The sequence below is a fragment of the Cyprinodon tularosa genome, unplaced genomic scaffold, assembly GCF_016077235.1.
Source record: "Cyprinodon tularosa strain WSP-4 unplaced genomic scaffold, ASM1607723v1 ctg155, whole genome shotgun sequence".
Classification (NCBI taxonomy): Eukaryota; Metazoa; Chordata; class Actinopteri; order Cyprinodontiformes; family Cyprinodontidae; genus Cyprinodon; species Cyprinodon tularosa.
This window is the reverse complement of record NW_024038386.1, coordinates 1,289,598-1,307,962: the sequence shown is the minus strand read 5'-3', so window position 1 is coordinate 1,307,962 and position 18,365 is coordinate 1,289,598. Positions and strand designations below refer to the sequence as shown.

The 18,365-nt window shown below is 39.6% G+C and overlaps 1 protein-coding gene across 7 annotated transcripts in view; it reads left to right on the top strand.

Moving 5' to 3' along the window:
• Window positions 1-18,365, top strand: part of LOC119780129 (citron Rho-interacting kinase-like) — a 37,967-nt gene that overhangs the window by 8,498 nt on the left and 11,104 nt on the right. For 2 of the 7 annotated variants that reach the window (XM_038280039.1, XM_038280038.1), the window contains exons 11-29: window positions 446-555; window positions 1,543-1,717; window positions 5,093-5,290; window positions 5,518-5,571; window positions 5,821-6,018; window positions 6,458-6,651; window positions 6,777-6,912; window positions 10,343-10,447; window positions 10,535-10,675; window positions 10,909-11,016; window positions 11,088-11,280; window positions 11,887-12,048; window positions 13,171-13,194; window positions 15,607-15,744; window positions 16,070-16,250; window positions 16,325-16,416; window positions 16,518-16,622; window positions 17,361-17,530; window positions 17,883-17,927. In XM_038280039.1, coding sequence (XP_038135967.1) covers window positions 446-555; window positions 1,543-1,717; window positions 5,093-5,290; window positions 5,518-5,571; window positions 5,821-6,018; window positions 6,458-6,651; window positions 6,777-6,912; window positions 10,343-10,447; window positions 10,535-10,675; window positions 10,909-11,016; window positions 11,088-11,280; window positions 11,887-12,048; window positions 13,171-13,194; window positions 15,607-15,744; window positions 16,070-16,250; window positions 16,325-16,416; window positions 16,518-16,622; window positions 17,361-17,530; window positions 17,883-17,927 — 2,529 coding nt within the window. The remainder of the gene's footprint in view (window positions 1-445; window positions 556-1,542; window positions 1,718-5,092; window positions 5,291-5,517; window positions 5,572-5,820; window positions 6,019-6,457; window positions 6,652-6,776; window positions 6,913-10,342; window positions 10,448-10,534; window positions 10,676-10,908; window positions 11,017-11,087; window positions 11,281-11,886; window positions 12,049-13,170; window positions 13,195-15,606; window positions 15,745-16,069; window positions 16,251-16,324; window positions 16,417-16,517; window positions 16,623-17,360; window positions 17,531-17,882; window positions 17,928-18,365) is intronic. The other 5 variants (XM_038280043.1, XM_038280042.1, XM_038280045.1 and 2 more) reach the window with 3 other exon arrangements.

Below are 18,365 nucleotides of genomic sequence, written 5' to 3'. Positions count from 1 at the left end.
GGAGTTGAAAATGTGTTCAGGTTACGTTGATAGGAAAGTGTGATTGTGAGATGAGAATTGATTAGATGATGTGGTACTCCATGCTAATGCAGTTTGGTTGCATTAGCATGTAGTGCTAAAGAAGACAGGGTAAATGGAAAAATGTGTTTGTTGCTCAATACAGCCTGAGCTTAAGTTTTTTAATCTCGTAAATGTGTTAGACTCAAGGAGGTAAGAAGCTTTCTCAGGCAGTCGTCTGTCATTGACATGGCAGCCGACTAAATAGATTCAAATTGAATTCTGTTCATGTAAAACATTGTTTACTTACAGAGGGGGAAAAAAATCCGAAATAACTTCCATTGTTTTTTATGTAATTATTGTAAATTCTAGAGGATCATATTTTGATTTGTTGTTCTAGTTAAACCTTGATCTGCAGGGCTTTGATTTTATCCTCCTTCTGCTGCAGACCATCAATGCTATGGATTCCAAGATGAAGAACCTGGAGCAGCGCATCGCTGAGCTGTCAGAGGCTAACAAGCTAGCAGCCAATAGCAGCATCTACACCCAGAAAAACATGTGAGAGAACAAAACGTCAAACACTTGCCAATTTCACGACCAGCCTGAGTTTTACCACTTCATCACTCGCGTACATTTAAACCAGCCTTTTATTCCATGTCTTTCTATCATATCTAAGAATTGGTAGGCTTAGGTTTTAGTATTTTTTTTCCTAATTACCGGTAAATAAACAGCTTTCTTAAATCACACAATCTAGAAATGTCCATATTTTAGAATGTTTTTTACTAACTTTATTGCTTTTACTTTTATGTGATCAACAAACACATAATAGAGTACAATTATAAACTGGAGGGGAAAAAGTTTCATATTTTTTTTTTAAAAAAAAAGAGAAAAAAACATGAATCCTTGCAGAATCCAGCTGTTCCAATTTTGTTTGAACATTAGAATAAAAACAGCATCACAAAGACCAAATAGATGATGCTCCAGTCAGCTGAGACTAAAATGAAAGATTTTTGTGGCAGAAAAATAATTGAACACTATAAAGAACCAGATAGGGGGAGCTAAATCCTAAATCCATATCAGTTATCTTGAGGCTGCTTAAATCTGCCCATGTTCTGGAAGAAAAATTACTGTAACTAGAGTTAAAATGGAACATGCTACCAAACATATTTATAACCCAGACCTAAATCTAAAGAATCGTCTTCCAAAAAATTGGATGTTCTTTAAGCTTGCTCACGTTAGGCTGGCATCCATTCTGACTGAGCATGAGGCATTTCTCTAAGAAGAATCTGTAGTTATTTTGACTGTCCAAGTGTGCAAAACTTGAAATCAAGGAGCCATTTGTACTTCCATGTTAACTTTTGAAATATTTGTTTGGACAAAATAAAAATACCTTAAGTTAGTCTAAAACTTATTTTGGGGTTGAAATTGAGAGAAGTTTGAGAGTTGTATAAATACTTTTGCAGTCTTTTGATACAGATTGTCTTTCTTAGAGATGAGTAAAATATATAAATAAAAGCCCTATTTGATTTTAGTTTTTCTTGGCAGGAAAGCCCAGGAGGAAATGATCTCAGAACTTCGTCAGCAGAAGTTTTATTTGGAATCTCAAGCAGGCAAGCTGGAGGCTCAGAATGCCAAACTAGAGGAGCACCTGGAAAAAATGAGTCAGCAGGAGCAAACCAGGAGATCCCGCTTGATGGAGCTGGAGAGCAGGCTTCGGGAGGTGAGGCAACAGCAGGCAAACGGACAGGGTTAATCTATAAGCTACTCCTAATTAAGTAGTTCACTTAAACCAGCACCGAATCCAGCCTAGCAGGATTACAGTGAAACGAAGGGATTAAGGATCTGATCAGCTGGTCGGGTTTTATTGCTCTCGTCTAGGTAGAACCCCCTAATGTGAACAGTCAAAATAAGCTTTATTGGCCAGATTTTGGCAAAAAAGCCAAGGATTGAACTTCAGTCCCCTATGCTCTTAGTCTGCAAATATTTATAAAAACTAGAAAAAAAATGAGGAGAGGAATCAGATCATTGCTTGTACGTTTACACAGTACCAGCTAGGGGTGTTAATCACACCCATCATGGCGATTCGATTTAGTATCGATTTCCTGACCCAATGATTCGATTATTTTCGATACTCAAGAATACACCACGATTCGAACTGGTCCATTTTTTTTTTTTTTTTTTTTGCACACCTTACAGGCTAGACAATGTTTCAAATTTGAAATAAATCAATGAAAGCTGTAATATCGTTATGCTTTTTTTTTTTTTGAGAAACTACAGAAAATAACAAAAGTAGAAAAGTTGCACTTTATTTATTTATTCCTATTAAAACCTCATTCACTGAAAAATAATAATACCCCTGCGTTATAGATTCTGCAAGGCTTTGTATCAGAAAATACTGCACAAAATCTGTACAAAAGGGGCAATTCAATAACTCGGCTCCAGACGTCCCCGCCCCCTCCACAGACGCTCCGCTGCACCTCTCCCAAATTGTAGCTGACCGCAGACAGGAGTCCGGTTTGTTTTGTTTTTATGACCAAAATTGCGGAAAACAACTCGTGAAGTTTGACCCGCTAGAAGAGCGAGATGCGCGAGAATGCTGGGACCCTTTTTCCACCTGGATTCTTTTTGGCCCTCATGTCCCTCCGTCGTCGGACTAAACTCGCCCCCACCGCCTCGGCCAAATCTAGACCCACAGCGTATAGCACAGACCACGCTTAAATACTGAGCGTAAATAAAAAATGTCTGTGTCAAGCTTACAGCAACAAACTGCTGTAAGAGTATAACCAGGAAGCGAGGTAGGAGGGCAAAATAGGTTTAGCGCCACCGCAGCACGGGAGGGAGAATTACGTCCAGGAGCAAAATGGATAAAAATAGACCGGAGGGAGAAAAAAAACTTGAATCGATACTCATGCGGACGTATCGATGCGTTGGATCGATGCATCGATACAAAACGATTATTATTTACACCCCTAGTACCAGCATAGACATGGTCACATCTGTCCATCACAATGGGAAATTCATCCTAATGGTTCAATGTTTAGTTTTATTTATGGTTTAATAACTGGTGAAGAACTAAAGTCTGTTATTGAGTGCTTGTCTGCAGATGTTGCTGACAGCCTGCTGTCATGGCTCTGCTTCCTCAGACTTTACTGAGACAGGATACACGGCCTGTTTTAAAAAATAAAAAAGTTGACACTTTAAAAACTAGTCTTTTCTATAACCAGTAATGTAATGTTTGATATCTTTACTCTGAGATTTCCAGAAGACTGACAACACTTCCAATTTTTGTTTGTCCCATAAGAGACGGGTTTAAATGTTAAAAAAGATATAAAGAAACAGCCTTTACTGTAATCTGCTGATCCGGTTATCTCCAGGTCGGTTTGATTGACATGACCCACCCCATGGCTGAAGGCCTTTCATTGAACATAAGACGTTTTGCACGAAATGTAAAAGTGCTAAATGGCAGAAAGAGCAGCAACCACTAAAACCTAGTTCTGGTTGTCTGAGCAGGGGTGTGTCACATCTTTAAGGGCCATCAACATTTTAACCTTTCATTTACAAAGACCACACTGCTTTAGTTTACATCTACTCAATAATTTTTTTAGTCTTGGTCACTTTGTACATTTCTTGTTTTTTTGCTTTCATCATGTTTTCATCATCAAAGTACAGTTACATTGCAATTGTGTTTGAACATGTTTCCACTTATAGACGCACACAGAATAAGTGAAAACCATCACTAAAAACATTTCAGCACTGCACAGTACCACCCCAGGTTAAATAAGGTTCAGCACTGGACAGAGCCTGTGGTGACTGCACAGCAGGGGCAGACAAGTTAATTGTTTTGGCTGAGGGCTTCTGGGGGGCTGCACATCACTCATCCTATGAAACCCGTCCATCAAATTCTTTCCAATATTTCAGAATTTAACCCTTTGCCATTAGCCAGCACTTCAGACAGGACCCTAACTCCTTCAACAGCGCCCATACGAGGCTCCTAAGGTTCAGCACTGGACAGGGCCTGTGGTGACTGCACAGCCAGGGCAGACAAGGCGCCAGCCATTTCAGCACTGGACAGTACCAACCTAGGTTAACAACAACAATAAAAAAGATGTAGAAGCAACTAGTGTTGCGCTGATGCCATTTTTTGGCCCAGATACCTGGCTGTGCAGTATCGACCGATACCATCTGTTCAAAATTGATGTGTGTGTATATATGAAGAACTGCATACTACTTGGATGTAAAATAACTGCCATCATGGCTTTGTCGAGCTGCTGCCTACCTTTGTGAAGCAGGAAAAAGACTAATACAAAGTGAATCCAGTAGAACTTTTTATTGCCTACCTGGAATTGGTGACAATAGTTGAATAAACTGATAGCTCTCAAAATGGTATCAGTCCCCTATTTGTCGGTACTCGCCGATACCGATACCACCATTTTAGTGCTGGATCCGGGCCCCATGTTGTTTTATTCACGGATCAGAAAAAAAAATTTGATTTTTGGATTTTCCAAACAGCTGGTCAAGATGAGAATCAGCTGATTCTCATCTTGACCAGTGTGTTTCTCTACCCCTCTGAGATTATAGCTTCTAATTCGGCTGGTTTTGATGAATTTTCTTATATATTGTCATTTAAAGCTAAGAATAAAGTTAATTACACAGCAGCACTTTTATTATAGCACTGCTTTCCTAAAGCCTATAGAGTCCAGTCTTCTACAAACATTAAACAAGGCTCCTTCAATTACTGCTGCTTTTAAAGACTAAATATGTAAATAAATAAATAAGGCTATTTTTTTGTATTTCATTCTTCAAAGGTTGTATCCATCCATTCTTGTTTTCATTTTTTTTATCCCTTCATCTGTACGTTCCACTCCCTCCTTTATTGGTTCATATTCTATTCATTCATCAGTCTTTCAACCGTCTGCCAATCCTCTTCACAGTGTGTGGCTTTCTTTTCTAAAACAGGACCACCATAAAATAGCTGCCACAAATTTCTGAAAAGAAAAAAAAATCCAAAATCTTGAATGTTAGAATATTAAACATTAAAATGAAAGATGTGCATGAACGTGGTGAAAGCAGACTTATCACTTTGTTTTCCATGTAGATGGGCCTTGAACATGAAGAAGAGAAGTTGGAGATTAAGAGACAGGTGTCGGAGTTGACCTTATCCCTTCAAGAGCGTGAATCCCAGATCAGCAGCCTGCAGGCTGCACGCCTTGCCTTGGAAAGTCAGCTGCAACAGGCCAAGACTGAGCTGGAGGAGACAACTGCTGAGGCGGAGGAGGAAATTACTGCACTGAGGGTAAGAGGTGATACTCCACAAAGACAATTACTCATAAAGTTAGTGTGCAGATGGGACGACGGAAGCAGATACCCTGCAGCAAAAGCCACTTCCATGTATTCTTCTTGTATGAATGTTAATTTTCTCTTCTAACATACTTAATCTTAAAGATTTAGGCTGTTCATAATTTCACTTTGTGTGCATCATGTTTTATGAGTTTGTTTTCTTTGTTTTGTTTTTTGTTGCAGAACCACAGAGACGACATTCAGCGCAAATTTGATGCCTTAAGGGACAGCTGCTCAGTAAGCACCGCCTCTACCTTCTTTTTTCTTTACTTTAAACAAAAGATATTTGGCTAAAGACTTGTTCAGTGTTGCAATCTATATTTAAGGAGTAGCACTTTACTAAGGATCTATTTGCAGCTTATTATTATTCCAGCCAAGCAACACATTTCAAATAAAATGAACCAAAAGGCAAATGTGTAGGAGGTTTTAAGTTATGATCACCTGTATGTCCGGGGTTAACGCCTCCATGTGTTTGTCTTCCCTCAGGTGATCACTGACCTGGAAGAGCAGCTCACACAGCTGAGTCAGGAAAATGCCGAACTGAACCGCCAAAACTTCTACTTGTCCAAACAGCTGGATGAAGCATCTGACGAGAGGGAGGATAAGATGCAGCTCAGCCAGGAGGTGGACCGCCTCAGGAGGGAGGTGGCCGATCGCGAGATGCACCTCAACAACCAGAAACAGGTCAGATCAGAGCAACTGAATTGGCCTCTACCTCCAGGTGCTGAAGAAGTGAAAATCAGGAATGTAGCATCGATCCGCTTTAACATCAGGATCAGCCAGTGTTGGTTATTTTGAAACCTATCTGTATCGGGCCGATAAGTAAAAGTGGGGCAATATTGACAACTGATGTTTAGTTATGCTGTCAAAAGGATAGAGCTCAAAATAGGATGCAATGTCTGCTATCAACCATAAACAGCAAAATTCTTTGGTATTAATATTGGCCCAAATTTTCATATCTGTGCATTCATGTGAAAATATACCATAGCTGTTTAAATATTTATGGTTAAATAAATAATTTCTAAGTTAAAATACTCTTCTTTTTAAAGGAAATGATGATCGTAACATCTTGCTACTTATTCTCAACCATGTTAATGTTGTTTTTTTGCATTTATGTTCTCAGAACATCGAGACCCTGAAGACAACATGCAGCATGCTGGAGGAGCAGGTGGTGGAGCTGGAGTCTCTAAACGACGAGCTGCTGGAGAAGGAGAGGCAGTGGGAGGCATGGAGAGGAGCTCTGGAGGACGAGAAAAACCAAGCCGAGAGACGCACCAGAGACCTGCAGAGACTGCTGGATAATGAAAAGCAGAACAGGTGAAACATTAGGCTTTTTCAAAGCATTTTTTCTTTTGTTCACAAACATGCAATTTAACTGTTGTTCATTTTCATAATCTTAGATTTTTCAACTTTATAAGTTAACTTATTGGTTCTGATCCCAGGCTTCGTGCAGAGCAGCGCAGCTCCGAGTCTCGTCAGGCAGTGGAACTAGCAGTGAAGGAGCATAAAGCTGAAATACTGGCATTACAGAAGGCCTTAAAGGAGCAGAGACTGAAAGCTGAAAGTCTCTCTGACACTGTAAGTGTCTCACCTATCCTCTTTACTTCCCAATTCATCCATATTTGTTTCTAAACCTTGTGCATTTCATTTGGCAGACTGGGTGATGCGAGAAACCCATTACACCAGATGACATAAATTACTGCATATGAATACGCTGCTTGTAGGAATGGGGCTTTTATAGATGCCATTGAAAACGTTCCTTCTAAAATACCGCATTATGCTATTCTAACTGACAGAATCAGAACAAAGAAAATTGTCATGGATGGTTTAGCAGAACTTCAAAAAAAAAAGAACAGGATCTTCAGATTCACTGGAAGGTGTTCAAACACCAGCATCACCAAACAGATACTTCCAGCCACCCGCAGAGACAAGCCAAAAGCCTCCCGGAGATGTTTGGTTGTAAAAGGTTCAGGATCAAGGCGCTGCTTTAAAACCTAGGAGTACAACACTGACAATTAAGCACAGTAGCAGCAGCATCACGCTGAGGGCCTGTGTCCCTGGACAGTTAAATTCAGACATACCTGGGCGTTAAAATGGGAAACTGATTCTCAAACGCATCAAAGCTGGTTTCTAAATAGATGCAGCAGGGATTAGGATGAAATATTTTGGATAACTGAAAATATTAAGAATAAAACCCATAATCTATATGAGCCTGTTACAGGAAATTAGTCATTTTAGGCGAGTGCTAACATTTAAGATAAAGAAGTAGAACCATCCAACTAGAACCATGGCAGTAGATTTCAATGGTTACATGAGGTGTGTAGTTTCTCTTTTATAATTTATTATTTATTTTAGTCTCTTGCCAAAAGCAACTGTTTTCTCTGGGGTTCATTACAAAAATGCAAACATCAACAAACCATTGTCATTTGTATTATTATTATTATTTCAGCTTTTATCGTCATTACACTATCACAAGTGCAGAGCAATGAAATTAACTCTCTGCATTTAACCCATCCCCTTGGGGAGCAGTGGACTGCCACTGTACGGCGCCCTGGGGGGCAGTGTGGGATTAAGGGTCTTACTCAGGGACCCAGAGTGGCAGTCTGTGGGAGTGGGACCTGACCTCAGAACCCCTGGACTCTAGGTGACCACTCCCCCATATTAACAGGTGGTCTGGTTTGGTTGCTGGAAATGGGCTCTCAATGGTTAACTGTGATTTACCAGGCATTTGTTGGCCTGCTTATATAAGTTCTGCAATGACAGTGGGAAATGTTGACTCATATACATTTCGCTCTCACAATTTGTTGCCTCTCTGTTCATTTTGCTCTGACTGAATTGGGCAAGAAGGTTTTTAATCACTTAGCTTCCTTTTCCTCAAACTTGCTTCAGAAAACTCTTGAATTAACTGAGTTAACTCATTAAACGTGTACTTCAAAAGTTAAACTTCTTAAGTCTGATTTAGTAGTATTTACTATTTTTTTCTTAAACTTTGTAACATATTGGCTGTTAGCCAGATCAATGTGTGTATATATACAGGTGCTGGTCATAAAATTAGAATATCGTGAAAAAGTAGATTGATTTCAGTAATTCCCGAAACTTGTATATTATATTCATACATTACATACAAACTCATATATTTCAGATGTTTATTTTGTTTAATTTTGATGATTACAAATGACAACAAATGAAAATCTCAAATTCATCATATCAGAAATTTAGAATATTACTGAAGACCAATAAAAACAAAGGATTTATAGAAATGTTGGCCAACTGAAAAGTATGAACATGAAAAGTATGAGCATGTACAGCACTCAGTATTTAGTTGGGCCTCCTTTGGCCTGTATTACTGCAGCAATGCAGCGTGGCATGGAGTCGATCAGTCTGTGGCACTGCTCAGGTGTTATGATAGCCCAGGTTGCTCTAATAGTGGCTTTTAGCTCTTCTGAATTGTTGGGTCTGGTGTATTGCATCTTCTTCTTCACAATACCCCATAGATTTTCTATGGGGTTAAGGTCAGGAGAGTTTGCTGGCCAATTAAGAACAGGGATACCATGGTCCTTCAACCAGGTACTGGTAGCTTTGGCACTGTGTGCAGGTGCCAAGTCCTGTTGGAAAATGAAATCTGCATCTCCAAAAAGTCGGTCAGCTGCAGGAAGCATGAAGTGCTCTAAAACTTCCTGGTATGTGGCTGCGTTGACCCTGGACCTCAGAAAACACAATGGACCAACACCAGCAGATGACATGGCACCCCAAACCATCACTGACTGTGGAAACTTTACACTGGACTTCAAGCAACGTGGATGAAGTGCCTCTCTTCTTTTCCTCCAGACTCTGGGACCTTGATTTCCAAAGGAAATGCAAAATTTACTTTCATCAGAGAACATGACTTTGGACCACTCACCAGCAGTCCAGTCCTGTTTCTCTTTAGCCCAGGCAAGACGCTTCTGACACTGTCTGTGGTTCAAGAGTGGCTTGACACAAGGAATGCGACAGCAGAAACCCATGTCTTTCATACGTCTGTGTGTGGTGGTTCTTGAAGCACTCACTCCACCTGCAGTCCACTCTTTGTGAATCTCCCCCACATTTTTGAAGGGGTTTTGTTTCACAATCCTCTCCAGGGTGCGGTTATCTCTCTTGCTTGTACACTTTTTTGGACCACATCTTTTCCTTCCCTTCGCCTCTCTATTAATGTGCTTGGACACTGAGCTCTGTGAACAGCCAGCCTCTTTAGCGATGACCTTTTGTGTCTTGCCCTCCTTGTGCAAGGTGTCGCTGGTCGTCTTTTGGACAACTGTCAAGTCAGCAGTCTTCCCCATGATTGTGTAGCCTATAGAACTAGACTGAAAGACCATTTAAAGGCTTTTGCAGGTGGTTTGAGTTAATTAGCTGATTAGAGTGTGGCACCAGGGGCCATCAATTTTGAACCTTTTCACAATATTCTAATTTTCTGATATGATGAATTTGAGATTTTCATTTGTTGTCATTTGTAATCATCAAAATTAAACAAAATAAACATCTGAAATATATGAGTTTGTATGTAATGTATGAATATAATATACAAGTTTCACTTTTTAAATGGAATTACTGAAATCAATCTACTTTTTCATGATATTCTAATTTTATGACCAGCACCTGTATATATATATATAGACTTTTGTTTATGTTACAGGAAAAATATTTTGGTACCTGAAATATCTTGGATCAGAAAACATGATGAACTGTTTCAAAAGGACAATTTACAGTAATCTCCAACTAGGTCAGACTACATCAGCACTAGATAATCCTAACAGACAAGATATTCTTTGGCATAACATAATATAAGCTGCCCCTGTTGCTTGTATGACATTTGTGTCCTACAATATATAGTTAGATATGCAAACGCCCACTTTTGTTGCACATTTCTGTATGTATTGCGAATTGAAACGCTGTTCTATCAGTTGGACACTTTCTTTTTCATATTCACCCATCTTGTTTGTGAATGACATTCATTGACATGTATGCGTCACAGCTCAACGATCTGGAGAAGAAGCATGCAATGCTGGAGATGAATGCTCGCAGCTTACAGCAGAAACTGGAGACTGAGAGAGAACTGAAGCAGAGGCTGATGGAAGAGGTACAGAATAACACACCTGCGTTGTTTTCTAAAGGATTTCTTTCATATTTTGTTTAACATTTTTGGTGACTCTTGGTGCCTCTACAGCAAGCAAAGCTCCAACAGCAGATGGACCTCCAAAAAAGCCACATTTTTCGGTTAACTCAAGGCCTTCAGGATGCCCTGGACCAGACTGACATGCTGAAAACTGAGAGGACAGACCTGGAGTACCAGCTGGAGAATATACAGGTGCTCAGTCAATACTGTACCTCTGCATTCAAGTCAAACCTGGTCCCCACTAGAGAGGAAAGTCCTCCTTAGTTGGTCAATGCTTAAGCAAAAACTAAAGGTGTCTCAGTGGGCCAATGAGGATAAATTCTGATTAGCTTTCCCAAACAGAGTTTATCTTCTTTTTTTATTTATTTTTTTAAGCAGTCTCTGAATGCATTTCTGGCACTTAGCCTCTGATTTCTCTTCCACAGGCTGTATACTCCCACGAGAAGGTAAAAATGGAGGGCACTATCTCCCAACAGACCAAACTCATTGATTTCCTGCAGGCCAAAATGGATCAACCTACCAAAAAGAAGAAGGTAAATATTTTACAAAACTGAGTCGCCGTCTCCGTCACGACTGGAGTGAGGACTGCTTCTCCTCTTTACAGGGTATCTTTGGACGGCGACGTGAAGATGTCGGCACCACCACTAATGGCGCCTTGGCTCAACAGGCCCAGCCGGCAGTCCCCATGCCTTATGGAGATATGAAACTTGCCCTAGATAAGGAGCGCTCCAGGTGTGCCGAGCTGGAGGAGGCACTCCAGAAGATGAGGATAGAGCTACGCTCCCTTAGAGAAGAAGGTAGGGTCAGTCATCTTAAAGAAGATTAACTTCCTTTCGTTTGTAATAATGATTATAATAGTGACAAATGCAGTTTATTTTATTTTGCTGCTTCTTTTCACCTGTTCATAGTTTGTATAGTTCCGCTGCTTCCATTCTACTGCTGCTTCACCACCTCTTCCTCCTTTGCTGCCTCTCATTCCCTTTTTCCTTTCATTAATAGCAAAATATTCATATAGTGAATGTTTTCAATAATTGATACAATTACGCAATTACAGGACAGCTTCCTGCTTTCTGTTTAAACACATTTCTAGAGAATTTTGCCTTGTTTTATGTTTTAACAACATCCATTTGTAAGATGAACAGTCCTATATTTTCTCCTGCCACCCATTAAATCTGAATTTCCTATAGGATGAATATATTATTAATACCGAATCAAGCAATTTAGCACAAATAAAAAATTGAGGTTAAACGCATACCTTGATTCAATGTTGTCCTATTAATAAATAAATAGATAAAAAAGCATATTTCAAAGCTTTTACCAATTTGCCACTGAGGGTAAACCTACATTTTGAAAACAAAACTTCCATATGGTCCTTATCTTCTGTTTTCTATCTGACGATGCAGCGGCTCATTTCAAAGCCCAGGAACACGTGGCTCCTTCCACACCAGCCCAGGCCCGACACCAGATTCTCATGTCAGCTATCGTCAAATCTCCAGAACATCAGCCTAACCCCAGCAGTTTACTCAACCCATCCACTCGCTGCAAAGAGACTTCTACTCCTGAAGGTTAGTCAGACCAAATGCACCTTCATAAATGACACGTGAAACCAAAGTGTTCACTTTTTTTCTCTGTGTAAATCTTGAACTCCTTATCCTGAGGTTAGCTGATTTCCCCTCGCATTCAACTTGAGGCCAACCAATGGACTGTTGGGTCACCTCTTTTGTCCATGTCCTGTTTTGTATGTCTTCTCTCAATGGCTGTTTTCACAAAGCAAGAATATCAAAGAAAACAAAAATGAATGACTAAGCTAAGACTTCCTTCTAAATTAATCTGGCAAAATCAAGGCGTAGTATAAGATTGTGCTACCTAGTTATTCAGCTAAAGCTTTATTTTTATTTATCTCACAATATAAAATCAGCATTGAATAATAGATGCAGTAATCAGTTATTCAGAGATTTCTATCAGCTCTAAAATGGGCATCAACAGGTTAAATGTCCTGTTTTCTGTTTACTTAAAGCACCAATACCCTGAAGTCCTTCCTACAGTTGTATCAGCCAATAGCATTAACTGAGGTATACCTTTGAACTTCAACTAAGCAACTACTTCAAATGGTTTTTAATAAAATGCCTCCTTTGTTTTTTATCTAAAAAAAAAAATATATTATTTCCACAGTTGAGAATGTATACATTTTTTTCAATGATCAACTTAATCCTTAATTAAAATGTAATGGTTAACATTAATACAATTTCAAAATATATATAAATTTATAAATGAGAATAATCTTGTAATTTCTTCATTATTTGCAGGATAATGCATCTTTTTATGTTTTAACAATAAAAAGACAATAACCTAGGTTCAACTTTAACATGCTGTGAAAGCACATCGTCAAGCAGCTATCACCATGGAAACTGAGCCATTGCTGCTGCTTCCATAGCTTGGTTGCAGGTTGATCAGCTACAACTGGAAACAGCTCATCAGCCTAACATATCGGTATAAAGGAATCCTTTGAGTAACGGGGCCACTTTAATGTTGAAAAATAATCCAGCATAATAATCAGAATCTAAGGCCCTACAACCTGTAGGTAGAATTAATTGTTCTTGCTTTGTGATGCAGGCTATTGGTGTCCATGTGTTAGCTATTGCTAGACCACTTTCTTCTTTGTGTCTCTTTCCTTTTGCTCTTCACAGAAAAGAGGAGGGTCACGTTTGAAAGTAAGTTAGCCACCATCAAACAACTGAGCTCGTCTCACATGCCTGCATGTTCATCCTCACTGTGGTCATCTGTTTTACTGTCTAACGTGACCAAATACTGCTTTCTTCCTCTAGTCATGTAGATGTAGAAAAATATAGCAGGATACACATGTAGACAAAATTGCTGGTAACCCTCGTTTGAATCTTGAATCTGACTAAAGAAATAATCAATAAAAAATATACGAAAATCGACAACAATGAAATAACAAAAAACTCAGACATTGCTTTTCAACCATGCTACAAAAAACTGATTAAATAAACTTGTGAAACAGGCTTGGATAAAAGGGTGGTACCCCTAGAAAAGACTGAAAGTAATGTGACCAAAGGGCCATGTTAAATCTAGAGGTATCCTCTAAATTAGCATCACTGGTGTCTCTAATAAAGTAATCAGGCAGTAGGCCTATATAAGACTACAGGTAGTCACTGTGTTCTTTGGTGACATGTGCTGTGTTCGAATCCTGCGGCAGCAACCTCCGAAGGCCAGATTCGTGAGCCCATTACGTCATAGCGCAGCGTCGAGGCCTGTTCGGATTGCAAGACTCCTCGTTATGCAGCCGACAAGTGCATCCTTCTTTTTGCCCGTTTTGAAAGACAGGTCCATTGTATCCCACGTATCCTTGTGTATCCCATGATTCATTGTGATTCCCAGCAAGCCGGCTGCTCCGTGCACAGAAGAAAAAGGGTAATGGTGGTGAACAGTGGTGAATATTGTAAGTGCAGTTTAATATAATGCAAGACTGTGAATAGTTCTGTATGAAAATTGCTGGTGATTGAGTCAGATATTTGGCGGATAATGTTTGGTTTATTGAAAATTTGTCCCTGTCTGTCCCTGTCATTGTGCAAATGGGTTTGGCTGACATTTAAGGACAGATTCTAATATCTCTGCGTTGTGGGGACTAAATCTGATATCTATTACAAAGGTACTGCTGCTAAAGCTCCTCAAAAATGTTATTAGCACACAGAACAGCAGTGAGAAGTTCGGTACACATTCTTTGCCTGCTTTTTTCGTCAACATTCACAGTTGCTAGGCAACAGAGCGTAGGGGAAACAGGGGAAGGCTGGACCTGTTTAATCCATAGCCAAAACTCTTCCTGCCTCCTTATTTTCACGGACCTCAACAGACCCTGTCCTGGTTGGCCAGGTCCTATGGAGGACGCAGCTGCTGAAATCGAACACACTCCTTGCGTGTACCACAATCTACATGGACCAGAGAAAGCAAAGGAAAGGGTTCTCTCAGGAAATTAGAAGAAAATAATAGACAAACATGTTAAAACTGAAGTCTATTAGACCATCTCCAAGCAGCTTGATGTTCCTCTGACTACAGTTGCACATATTATTCAGAAGCCACAAAGCTGCTGGTAGAATGTCCTATCGTCAGATGAGACAAAAATTGACCTTTTTGCCAAGGTACATCAGCTTTATGTTCACACAGATGGAAACATGAAGCATATCAAAAGAATGCTGTCTCTACCATGAAACATGGAGGAGGTGCTATAATGTTCTGGGGCTTTTTGCTTCATCTGGGATAAGTTGAATCTCTGTAAGTTACAAGGAAATCTCGAGACTATCCATGGATTCTATAAAGAAATTTGCTGCCCAGTGTCAGAAAGCTTGGTCTTAGTCGCACATCGTATGGATAATGACCCAAAACACACAGCCCAGAATGGCTAAGAGGAAAACATCAGACTGTTTTAGAGTGACCATCTAGGAGCCCTGACCTAAATCCCATCTAGCCTCTTTATAAGGAGTTTAAACTGGAAAAGGTACCCTTCAAACCTGAAACAACCGGAGAAGTTTGCTCATCCGAAGTGGGCCAGGATACCTGCTGAGAGGAGCAGGAGTTTGATCGACAGTCACACAAATCATTTGAATGCAACCAATGACTCAAAAGGTTGTTCAACAGGTCAAGGTTGAAGTTAAGGATGCCATCATTTTTAATGTTATTTTTTAGACTCATTTTGGTAAAGGATTTTTAAAAAGCAACGTGTGACTTTTATTTGTTCATTTTCACAGATTTTTAAATTAATTTTTACTTCAGTCAGTTTAAGTTATTTCTGTGACCATTGTGGGTTTTTTTCATTAAATGACCAACAATTTTGTCCACATGTGTAGGTAGCTTTTTACTCAGAAGCATTATGATACATTTCTGGGCTTACTAGCATGACAATCAGACTTTAATTTCACTGCTATGAGCTGCTTGAACGCTCATTTATAACAAATTCAGTTCATTATTTAAGATGCCTTATAGTGTTTGGAAATGCTGCATCTGACACAAATCTTTGCTGAGCCTCCTTAGTTATTTATCCAACAGAATAATAATGTCACACTTTGCCTAATTTCTGTAACTTCTCTCTCTCTCTTCATGCGTTGCAGAATTTGGTCGCCGTGTGAAGGAAAGAATGCACCACAACATTCCTCATCGTTTCACCGTTGGCCTCAACATGAGGGCTGCCAAATGTGCCGTCTGCCTGGACACCGTTCACTTTGGACGGCAGGCTGCCACTTGTTTAGGTCTGTATCATGCTTCTCAGCAGCACAGATGGAGCATAAAAATATTTCAGAGGACATGACAGGCAAGAAATGACAGAAATGCTTTAGTAATCATAATAATTATGCCTTAAAATTGATTTTATTCAGCTTCTTTCTGCCTGGGAGGGATTATTGGTTTCGCTATTATTGTTTAAACAATGCCAGTTTCCAGGACCCTTAGGATAGCTCTTAGGGTTGCTTAAATGTTGATTAGTTTTCTTAAATCTAAATGTGACATTCTTTCTCAGTAAATATATATACATGGTCAATTTAAGTTTCGTTCGCCCTTCTCTCTGTTTCTTTGCAGAGTGCCACACCCTGTGCCACCCCAAGTGTTCCCCATGTCTGCCTGCCACCTGCGGTCTGCCAGCCGAGTACGCCACGCACTTCTCAGAGGCTCTGTGCAGAGAGAAGGCCAACTCCCCTGCTTTGCAAATGAAGGAGGCCACTGGGCATGTCCGCTTGGAAGGCTGGATGAAGCAACCAAGGTACTAGTTTTTCCCAAAATATCTATATATTTGGTGCTAAAAAGTAGTTTTAATATTCATATTTCACTGGATAGAAATGGCAAACGTGGCCAGCAAGGATGGGAGAGGAAGTACGTGATTCTGGATGGAACTAAATTATCAGTTTATGACACTGAGCCAACAGAAGGTCAGAAATTGTCTTTTTTTTTTTTTTTTTCTTGAATTACATTTTCATAGAACATGTTGTGTCGATCACACTGACATCAAGCTCTTTAATTTTCTCCCCAGACTCTGTAAAGGCTGAAGAGGAGTTTGAGCTGTGTTTACCTGATGGCGAGGTAACCATCCATGGAGCTGTTGGTGCCTCTGAGCTCATCAACACAGCTAAGTCAGGTAAAGAATACAGCTTCTCAAAAGAGCAAATCTTCCTCATCTTCTAGCTTCCTCTTTTAGTTTTTCCTAAATGACTTCATTAAAAAAAGTTACATGACCTTGATAGCAACTCTGCTTTGATTTTGGTTTTGAAAATATTTTTCTACTTATCTGTGGACTATTAGGGGATTTATTTACTCATGGCTACTCAAATTTATCCTCGCTTGAGTCTTTAAACATAAGAACACCTAATGTCTACACACTAATTAAGGAAGAATTTAAGACAAGCTAACAGTTCAATCTCTTTTTGGTTAAGATCACTTAAGTTATTTCTACCACTTATTGACATCTGTCTGGACAAAGTTGGTTTCTTCGTACATGTCACGCTGTTTAATGTTTGAGGGGTTTCCTGCATCTATAGCCCGTTTTAAGGGTCAATTTTTTTGCTTCTGTTTTTATTAAATAACTGTTATGCTAAAGCTGTTTTATGCACGACTGAATAAGGGTTCTTTCTTTATCTTAAAATACTGATGTTCTAAGCATTCACTCTGGATCTAATACACATCTTACTTTGAGCCAGTTTTTGTGGGAATAAATATAGAGATTTTTTGTCACCAGAAATGACATTATATTAACATCTTGCAAAGCCCTTTTTAAAAGATATTTTTTTTCTGTTTATCTGTATTTTCTTTGAATGGATAATAGATAATTTGATCTCCAAATATCTCTTCCAAACTGTATCTTTGTACACATCCACAGACATCCCCTATGTTTTAAAGCTGGAATCTCATCCCCACACCACTTGCTGGCCAGGCCAGTGCCTCTACTTCATGGCTCCCAGTTTCCCTGACAAGCAGCGGTGGGTGGCAGTGCTGGAGTCCGTCGTGGTCGGAAGCTGTGGATCTAAAGACAGAGCAGAAACCGAGGCTGTAAGTATTATTCAGAGTATTCATACATCACTAAGATTTTGTTTAGTGAGTAATTATTCTTGTAAATAAGATGTATGCAAGCATCCTACTGCTTTCTCAATATTAGATTATTTTCAAATCTTTGCCAAAAGCTCTTTACCTTTGAAAAGGTAAATTAAGATGCTTTTTATTCCTCATCAGCAAGCATCTTCACCTTTTTTTTTCTCTCCTCCTTCTCTCTCTTTGCATGTTTTCGATATCTTCATCCTGTTTTTATGTGTCGTATTTTGTGTGAATAAATTGTATGTGTGTGATTGTGTGCGTGTTTGTGCGTAAACCTCCATCCAACTGGGTTATGTGAATCATGTTATAGGCAGGTGTTTCTAAAAGACAGAAGAACCTATCGCCTCTGGTTCAGGTACAGTAAGTAGCTGCACGAACGCTCTGGCTTCAGTCACCCGTCCGACTGAGCATGTGTTAGCTGTCCCCAACTCTGCTTAGAACTTTGTGCTCGGTAGTTCAGGTCAGAACAGTCCAGGGTCACTTACTCAGTATGGTCGATCAGAACAGCTGCAATCAGTCCTGCATACATTTTCATTAATTAAAGATATTAATGCATGGACACGATCATGCTGCTGCAGACATGACCTGCTGTTTGATGCTGCCTTGCATGCTCCTGCAAAAGCTGTGATTAAACCCTTTTCAGAGAATCATGACATGATCTCGGTTTTTGCAACAGCTGACATCAGACGCTTGATTATTTTCTTTGTGTACTTGAAAACATATTATTCGTCCCATCTTATGTTCTGTGATGCTTTATCTCTGAAATGTCAGCTTTTCCCAAAGAAATGCCTCT